At 38.4% G+C, this 9,928-nt stretch overlaps 1 protein-coding gene across 1 annotated transcript; it reads right to left on the bottom strand.

The window, feature by feature from the left end:
* Positions 1-1,587: 1,587 nt before the first annotated feature.
* On the bottom strand, positions 1,588-7,542 carry n4bp2l2 (NEDD4 binding protein 2-like 2). The gene is made up of 6 exons (XM_012852481.3): positions 7,402-7,542; positions 4,611-5,632; positions 4,362-4,486; positions 4,115-4,203; positions 2,217-2,293; positions 1,588-2,123 (listed from the first exon to the last, which is right to left on the bottom strand). The coding sequence occupies exons 2-6, from the start codon at positions 5,630-5,632 to the stop codon at positions 1,958-1,960; spliced, it is 1,479 nt and encodes a 492-aa protein (XP_012707935.2). The 5' UTR covers positions 7,402-7,542; the 3' UTR covers positions 1,588-1,957.
* Positions 7,543-9,928: the final 2,386 nt, after the last annotated feature.

Here is a 9,928-nt window from a genome sequence, read left to right as displayed (position 1 = left end):
AATATTAAACACAAATTCCATGCATCAAAAGGCAACATAGAGACACACAGGAAAAAACGTTCAGGAATCTATATACCACCCAAAATTTGTTTTCAAGAAAATTGGAATATTGCATGATTCCAAACAATCATCGGGAAGACAGCTTATTTGACATCTGTCCAGTAGATTGTCCACAAGAAGGGTAAACCAGAACAGGTAATTATTAAAGAAGTTGGGTGTTGGCAGTGCTGTATCCAAGCATATTAATGGAAAGTTGAGTGGAAGAAAAAAGTGTCGTTGAAAAGTGTCCACTAAAATAGTGCACACATTCGCTGGTGTTGCTGAAGTGATGGGACTTTAAAGAAAAAGAAGTTTCAAACTCTCGAAATGAGTACATGTAACTAAACATGCAGTCAACGCTATCCATATCATGTTCCCTTGTGGGATAAACTGAGTTGAGAATAATTATAATCTACCAGAATACAGAGACTGTCTTCTATTACTGCCCCCTTCTGGCATGTCACCCTCATAAATCTGAGGCTTTCAGCTGCTTTGAATCGGTTTGACAAAACCTGTAGTCTGTGAGCCCTCAGCAGGAGCATTTGCTGTTTAACATCCCCTAAAGCTTCAGTCTTTTAATCGTGAAGTTAAAAAAAAAAAAAAAAAAAAAAAAAAAAAAAAGGAGCTGAAACCATGCTGCTAATTTGAACTACGAGTCCTTTCAAAATCTTAAACAGTCTGCAATAGCGTTGTGTCCTCAGCTAAAGGAAGTCAAGCCAGTTGAATGAAGTCATTGATGATGGATTGCCCCTCCCTTTGAGCAAGCAAACTGGCAACAGCAGAGAGGAACAAAGAAACCTCAGGCAGAACCAGTGTCAGTATCAGCGGCAATCTGCTGCGACTAAGCTTTCTTTTTAAGATATTACAACTCATAGAAACGTAAAGATGTCTGTAAAAATGACTTGCAAATAGGGCTGGACAATATAGAAAAAAAGCACAACAGTAAAATAGAAATCCGGTTGATCGATATTGATAATATTTGAAAAATTCAAAACATATATTTTAAGTGCAGCCATGAACATTTTATGCTGTTGTTTAATGGCCTATTTTTAGATAAAGAATATTGAATTCACACAAAAAAAAAAAAAGAAAAAAGATTATGTTCTCTCTGAACTCTTTCAAGGGGGCGGAGTTTGGTGACGGAGCGTTTGTGATTGGTTGGGAGGATGTAATGACTGTAATATTATTCTATATTATAGGCTAGAATGCAAAAGGAAAACAGTTCTTCCATTGAACATTTTACGGACCTTTTTTTTTTGTCTATCGCACCACACCTCCATCGATCGATATTTATTGTTATTGAGTTATCATCCGGCCCTACAAGCAGCATTAAAATAGAATGGAGTCTCTTCTTAGCTTACAAAAAAAATCAATAGGAAATGTCAGTTATCTCCTAATCTGACTGAATAGCAGTGATATACAGCAGCAGTTATAGTGACAAACTAAATCACTTAAATGTAACACGAAGGCAATACCTGAGACCTCCTTCAGCAAAACAACTCGCCTCGTGTTGGTTGAACCAAAGACAAATAAATCCTGAAACAAAAGAGCGGTTTTATCTGAGAATGTATTAAAAGACAAAAAAAACAGCACAGGTAATGCAATCAGGAAGGAATTGAGAAAAGACAAATAGCAACCATTTTATCTCCAACACAGTTGTGTATTGCACCAAGTACACACCACACCATCAAGATAAAGTCTGAAATATCAGGCATATACAAAATGGCAGGAAGGAAAAATCTGATTTCCCCTTGTGCTAATAAAATAAAAATGGCTTTAAAAATATATTTTCATTTCACTTTCATATAAATCGGAAGTAATAAATTAAAAACTGTAATTTACCAAAAGTAATATTTACAATCATATAAAAGTGTTGATCTTCAGGTACTATTAATTAGGGGGCTGTTTCGTGTGAAAACTAACAAAAATGCATCTTTTCCCTAATCTGTGGCTGGTCCGGTCGCCGTCTCTGGTTGACGTGAGCTGGCTCTTGTGAACTCATGACGATGTCTATGGAGATGGGAAATGAATAGCGATCCATCATCTGAGCGATCTTCTCCTGAGGAACACCGTGTTTGTTCCTCCTGAAGGTAAAATAGTGCAGTGTTACGGATCAGAGAGCGTCATTTTTAAATCTAAAAATTCTAACAGACTAATAAAGAAAGCGTTTTAGTTACTTTTCCAGTTCATAAGGATCAAACTTCCACCTGGTGTCAGGTTCACAAAAGTCCACTTTATATCCTCTCTCCAAGGCCTGTAAAATACATTTTAAATATTTAATGACCATAATGTATCGGGTCAGGCAAAAGATTATAAAACCCAACTGGATAAGCTAAACAATCATTTACAACAATTATTCAGGTAGACCCTTCTTGTGTTAGTTAGCATCTAATTCAGACAATCCTGAAAGTCTAAACAAACCGACGCCATTCAAATGAAACAAGACGAGAAGTTAAAATAACATTTATTGTGGGAGGGTTTTGTTAAATAGCAAAATTATTTTAGTTTCTATAAGAAATTTAGAACAAGGCTAAATCAAATCAAGGCTAGATGTCGTTACATAAACCCATTTGCTATCCCTTTACAGCCAATACTAATCTGAAATCTGCTCCCAGGTTTGACTTCTGCACATTATATTTTGGAATACTCAACACTACTTTTAGATCTTCAGATTCTACTAATATCAGTTTTATTACCCTTGGCTTTATTTGTTTGCAGATTTTATGTACTTTGCCGTGGTGTACACACAGTTTTGATTTATATCCGACAGAGAGGCTGTGCCTGGACCCTTAACAGCGTGTTGTTGCTCAAAGACCCACCCTAAAGACTAGCTTCTCAAGAAGTGTGTTTGGCCAGTCCAGATAACCGGCTTCCTCCCACAGTCCAAAAACATTACTGTTGGGTTAATTGGCCTCTCTAAATTCTCCTTAGGTGCGAGAGTGTGCACGAATGGTTGTTTGTCCTGTTTGTCTCTCTGTGTTGCTCTGCGATAGACTGGCGACCTGTCCAGGGTGTACGCCGCCTCTCGCCCATTGACTGCTGGAGATAAGCACCACTCGCGACCCTATTAGGGTGTTATCTATCTATCTATATTTAAAAAAAAAAAAGGGTGAAAATGTCACAAAAAAATCACCACGGTAACATGTAGCGACAACAAAGATTCCTGATTGATTCGCAATGTGGTCAAATACGCGTTGGATAAATTTATTTTACCGCTTTGAGAGGTCAGTACGACTGGAAAGGAGCTATATAAGTTAAGTCCATTTACCATTTAAACAAATGTGCTGTTAGAAAACTCCAGTCTGTGTCTACGCTGGTTATCAAACACATTTCATCATCTGATAATGAAATGTGTTTGATAATCCGAAATATTTTACTAAAACAAAAAAAGCAAAAGCAGAAGAAATCTGTAGCTGCATTCCACAGCATTGTTACCCGTGTTTTTCCACCAAGGTTACCACGCTTCAAAGTCTTCTTACTGTGTACAGCACGTTTCACAACGTTAGGTTTTAGCCAAAAGCCGAAATCCGTTTTTTTTTCTCCTCCAGAATGACAGAGGAGCTGGTTGTAGATGACTTAAAAGCTTGTTTTGATTTTGATTCCCTAATGAAACAATGAGCCAGTTTGGGGAGGAGAATGCTTTCAGTTGTCATGGAGATGGTTGAATGTCCTGCAGTAAACCTCTTCCTGCTGGAGCTTTTAGCTGCTCTGCATCATGGGGCCTAATTTTGTCACAGTGTACCAACAACCTTGTTTTTTTTTCTTTTTAGAAAGAACCAGAACACTTTCAATGAAAAAAAAAAACACATCAGAACATCTTAAAAAAACAAAAAAAACAATCAATGAACAAATTAACATACAAATTTAAGTCAGGTGAGTATAACTAAATGTACTTCAAAGCTTAATATGGGACATATTATCTCAGCATACTGAATGCCCAGAGGCATAAAACTAAGCGCAGTAAATGTAAGATATCTTAAGGTCCTCCAAAAATGGCAGATTTTTTCCTTTTGCAAAAAAAAAAATTTTGTGGAAAATGTTTGCATTTTCAATAAATAAATAAGATGTGCCTTACCATTTTGACATATGGCTTCATTTCCCAGGCTTGGAGGTTTGTGTTGTCAATAATAATAGGAGACCGGCCATCATGCAGGGCATCTTTAGCTGATATGGAAATGAAGCCAAACAAAACATATTCATTTAAACGATCCAGAAAAGACTGCATTGATCCAAGGTGACATGAAATACTCCGGTGATTACAGTAACCTTTTGGTTTTAATGACATGTTCAGAAGTCTGAACGCGCGTTTACTGAGACCTCACCTCTGCTCTGGTTCCATTCATGTGCCGCCCCTAGAAGGCCTGGATCATAGCGGTAGCCTTCTTTTTCAGCAAAGTAATCATCTGTGCTCAGGATTATTCCACTTGGGCCAGAGGAGAGTAGCTCCCTGTGAGAGATGTTTATTTAAATGAAAAAATAAATAAAGAGAAATATATACACATACGCATGCATAAGAAATTCATTAAAACACAGAAAAGCTCATTTGTAGTTATAATTACTCATAGGTGTACCTGGCTCGTGTGGTTTTCCCAGACCCTGGCAACCCCCTCATCAAGATCAGCACCAAGCTGTACTGATACTCACGCCTCTCTTCGTAGGGTTGGCCGCGATGCGGTTCCTGCCATTGTTCGTTTTCTGACGGAAACCTCTGAGGCCTTTCATAGTCTCCATCACACCGCGGCCAGTTTTCCCTTTGGTCTTGAGGCCCCCTAAAAGGTGCGTTGTGGGAATCTGTGTCATAGAAACTCAGTTCATTCCACCCAAACTGCTGCGGAGGGTTCTCCTGAAAGCCCCGAGAGGGCGGCACGAACACGTTTGGAGGTGGAAAGCTGGAAAATGGTGGCGGATGAAAATCCTTGTGATACTGGTTTGGCAGTCCAGAGCTGTTCGGGTTCACCTCGACGTGTCTTGGGGCGCTCTGTGGATTTGGGTATGCGGGCTGGTGCGATTGGGGAGGAAACGGCGGTCTGTCAAATCTAGGGTACGGCGGCCCGTTTGGAGGTCCACTATAATCCCACTGGTTATCCACTGGCCTCTGCCTTTTGAGGTGGTATGGTTCATTTTGGTACCAGTGATCCCAGCCGGGCCTCGTCTGTTTGCTGTTGCTCTGGTAATTGTTGTGTTCTGTAGAACTTCTCGTGGAGATGCTTTTCCCATCGGGTCCATCCTGAGAGTCTTTGCTGGTAGGGGGATGAGGCAGGTGGTGGTTAGGCGGAGCAACTTCATTCTGTGGATTATCACTAAGCCCGTCTGGTGTGTCAATCTTCTCAAGCTCTTTGTAAAATATACTAAGTGAGTCTTCAATGTCCAACTTGGCTGAGGGCGCCTGTGGGGGAAACGCAGGACCGATGAAGGCTGTGCTGGTGAGTCCTACCTCCTTTAACACTTTCTCTCTTAAACACCTGTCCGCATCATTGCTCGCAGACCCTGACGTTCTATCAGCTGAGTCCTTTCCATCCTGTTGAACATTTTCACCCTTGTAAGGATCTTCGGACACTTTGGCGCTCTTGGAGGACGGATCAGGTTGAGACATCTACAACATATTTTAAACACAGCGTTTTACCAAGTTAGAACAGCATCCTAAAGTTGATCCGTTTCATTTTAATTCAAAAGTAACATTTATATACCAAAGAGATGAATTACACAGAGTTATATATTCCAAGCGCTCCATCCTGTTAAAACTTGTAAAAACAGAGAATTCAGTTCATGTAAAAACCATAACAACAACGTAACGACACAGGAACAACTGAAAAAAGGAATTTTCAACACATAAACACTGCCTTAATGAAAAGCAAATGAATCTGCTGTACAACATGTGATTTACTTCTTGGGCTCATCGAGGGGATCAGTCAGTGGCTCTGCTGATGTTTTAAGGAATCCCAGGTTGCTTTAAATTGTCATTTAAAGACAATTACAAGGTCGACCTTCTATCGCCTGAAGTATATTTCCAGGATTAAAGGACTGATGTCTCAGCAGGATCTGGAAAAACTAATCCATGCGTTTATTTTTAGTTGAATTGATTACTGCAACGCTGTTTTCACATGTCTGCTTAAAAAAATAAAAATAAAAATCGATCAGACAGCTGCAGCTGATCCAGAACGCTGCTGCCAGCGTCCTCACTAAGACTAACAAAGTAGAGGACATCACCCCAGTTCTGAAGTCTTTACACTGGCTCCCTATTTGCTTTTAGTTTCTATTTTTCCATGTTTTATTTTGTTTCTACATTTTATCCCAACTTGCTTTTATTCTGTTTTATTCTCCTATATTTTAATCGTGTAAAGCACATTGCATTGTCTCTGTACTAAAATGTGCTATACAAATAAATGTGCCTTGCTTTGCCTTTAATCGTCACTTTTAGCCCATCCACACTGTTAAGCGTGGTCCACCTTCCTGTTGACGACATTTCATAGACTCTCTCTGGGGTTTACGTTACACGTGTTCTCTGGTCAACCAAGCCCAGTGACTCTATGTCATTAAAATTAGTATGGGACTGGACTGACCAACAGTCCAGTCCCATTTCTCCTTAGCTTAGGTCAGGCGCTTCTGACTCAGTCTCTGTTTGAGGAGCAACATCCCTCACAGAATGCATGGGTTGCACCTCTTGTCCTCGATACCAGTGTGTGGAGGCTCTTGAAAGAGTGACCACTCGTTTTCTGCAGCGATCCCTGCTACTTGTGCACCTTTTTCCCAGTCACACTTCTTCCTTCATTCAACTTCCCATTAACGATGCTCGGAAACAACACTCTGAACAGCCAGGCCCATCTAGTAATCACCTGTTGGGACTCAGCCTCCTGTTGGGAGGATTTCAATGGACATCATTCACTATGCTTTCTTAGCCCATGACATAAAATTCGAGTTGTCAAAATCGTTGAATGTTGTATATTACGTCATTCTATTTTTTATTTTATTTTAAAAAAAACCCAACAACAACTGTAGTTTGGGTTTTCGTTAACTGTAAGCCAAAATCAAGAAAACCCATCAGAAATAAACACCGGAAATAAATCACTCTGCTTGCTTGCTTGACTATTTGCGACAGAGACAACAACAACAAATATATATATATATATATATATATATATATATATATATATATATATATATATATATATATATATACGCTCATACACATTTACTCAAATCTCCACATGCGAAGAAGTGTGGTAATATCGAAACTAAGCAACCATGCTACTCATTAGCTAAAGCTGTAAAACACGACTAACCCAGTGGGCTAAAGGTAAATAACACTCAAATCGTCACTTCTACGTGAATACTTGGATCAATTTCGCTTTTCGGGTCACCTACCTTACATATCCAGCACGCTCAAATGTTGCCAAACGGTTTAAACAACAAATTCTGCACCTCTTTCCGACATCCGGCAACCTGTACTGTTTAGGGAAGTGACGCAATTTCGTTCGCTCGTAGTCAACCTGGGGCGGTGTTTGCGAGAGCGCCCCCAGCAGGCCTGGAAGTGTGGCGTTTGTGCGACTGTGAAAAGGCGGCGAATTATTTTAAATACTGGTTAGAAACAGTGGCGCCTTCAGAAATGTTTCACAGGGTGAAACTAAAAGCCATAATTTCAGGATTTTTTTCCACTGTTGTAGTAAAGCTGCCTGTATATAACTTATCTTATAGACTTAAGATAAGTAAGTCGCCTACTGATATTTTTGGGTTATTGTTTAATTTTAAATGTTACTAGATACTAATGATCTAATGTGCATAGACCAATAACAGTACAGTTAACATTTTGAGTTGAACAACAATTCCTTTTCATTGCGTAATTATATGCAATAGACTGGCGACCTGTCAGATAGGCACCAGCACAGACATATACAGTATATACGTAGAAGCCTCATTGGGCACAGGTTTGACGTCACCGCCATATTGTATGTTGCAGAAAGTAGTGAACGTCTATGTTCCCTGTGTATCTCGATAGAAAGATATAGATGGAGCTTACATATACTGTAAAAATATATCTAGATTAGTTGATAGAGATTAGCAGAACAGAGAGCTTTAGATCAATGTTTTTAGATATAGATGTGCATATATAGGTTTTGAAGTATTATAAATAAATAGGTGTGTGTTTATATATAAGTATATATATATATATATATCTATATATATATATATATCTATATCTATATATATATATATCTATATATATATATATATATATATATATATATATATATAGAGAGAGAGAGAGAGAGAGAGAGAGAGAGATAGATAGATAGATAGACAGATAGATAGATAGATAGATAGAGATATATGGGTATGTATTATGAATATAGATAGATAGAGATATATGGGTATGTGTTATGAATATAAAAATCAATGATTTCATTAAACCGTGTGAACCTTTTAAGATCTGGTACAGACAGATTAGCAACAGACTTTTTGGGGGAGTATTAAAGAGACAAAATTACTAATATTAGAAAAAAGTCAGAGGAGAATAAAGTAAAAAAAAAAGTGGTATTATTATGAGAAAAACATCATATTATGAGAATTAAGGGGGAACATTTCCAGAATAGTCACCGTTTGCAGAACTATTTTAGTCCTGGAGTAATAGGGCCAGGTTAGATTATTTTTATTATTTTTATTCTTTACAATATTAAAGTCAGGAGAATGAAGCCAAAGGGATGCGAAAATAAACTCGTAATATTAGAAAAATAAAAATATTACATTTATAAAGTATATTCTGAGATTAAAGTTCCTCTGATACTGTTGAAGTGTCTGAGCCTAACAGCACATTTGCCACATTCAACATGGCGGACGCGCTGACTCATCCGCAGCATAGGCAGAACCCGCCCAATGAGGCGTCTACGTATATAATGTCTATAGGCATAGATATCCATAATAATTATTATGGATATCTATGTCTATAGGCACCAGCACCCCTCGCAACCCCACAAGGGATAGGCGTGTCAGATAATGGATGGATGGATGTGTAATTATTAGGCATAAGGTGTACATTTATTCATTTATTGAAAAACAAAACAATTAGTCGGGGAAAGTAGATACTGGCAGATACAAATAAAAGCTGGCTGTGCGTAATGGGATGAAATGCTAAACTGATGCTACTGCAATTTACACTGGCCAGGACATGGCACAGTGGCCATGGCCACACACTGGTGGCACCATTGGTAAAAAAAGGAAAGTCTTCATAAATTCTAGTGTCTTAACATACCTGGTCTTTGCCTGTTTGTAAACAATTACCTTTACAAGGGTGCATGGGTCGCTTTCAGTGCTAATCTGAAGAAATCTGCAAGGTAAGGGCATCACACCCTACATAACAAAATCAACAGGACTTGATTAATATGGTCAAGGCTAGCTGTTAGTAGCAATTTGTACACAAACCGAGGTTATAGAGTATAGCGTGTGAATGATTTAATGAGATACAAATTTTAAAAAGTGCAAACAAGAGTTTAAAATGTGGTTGTTGCTAAATTTTTATAACCAAGGCCATATTAGACTCTAAAGTTGTGGCAATTAGACGACACATTCTCAACAGCTCTGCCTTTTAGGGAACTTAATGTTAATGTAAACATGGAACGCCTGATTAAACAGGCTCCTTTGATCAGTCATGCACCACCAATCCAATGGACACATTTTTTTCCCCCTTTAGATTTTTGTTTTTAATGATAGAACAGAAAAGACTGAAAGGGTCCAGCTCCTGTTGTCGAACAGTTTTAAAATAATCGTTCGGAAAATGTGGAATTAGTCATGGTGGTACGAGACCAGTGCTGTGCACACTGCTGAGCAATAAATTGGTACTACGTGATTAGTTGAAGGATGGAATTTCCGTTGTTTTTTTTATATATATATATTCATT

This window comes from Fundulus heteroclitus, chromosome 18, assembly GCF_011125445.2.
Source record: "Fundulus heteroclitus isolate FHET01 chromosome 18, MU-UCD_Fhet_4.1, whole genome shotgun sequence".
NCBI classification, from domain to species: Eukaryota; Metazoa; Chordata; class Actinopteri; order Cyprinodontiformes; family Fundulidae; genus Fundulus; species Fundulus heteroclitus.
Note: the sequence above shows the minus strand (reverse complement) of the source record. Positions and strands in the feature narration are given on the sequence as shown.

Bases quoted from the DNA above. Each gene is read 5' to 3' on its own strand.
- n4bp2l2 (XM_012852481.3), bottom strand. From the start codon at position 5,632: ATGTCTCAACCTGATCCGTCCTCCAAGAGCGCCAAAGTGTCCGAAGAT. The intron at 4,487-4,610 runs GTACACCTATGA...CATCTCTCACAG, and splicing joins GGGAAAACCACACGAGCCAG to GGAGCTACTCTCCTCTGGCC. The intron at 2,124-2,216 runs GTAACTAAAACG...TTTTACCTTCAG, and splicing joins GATCCTTATGAACTGGAAAA to GAGGAACAAACACGGTGTTC.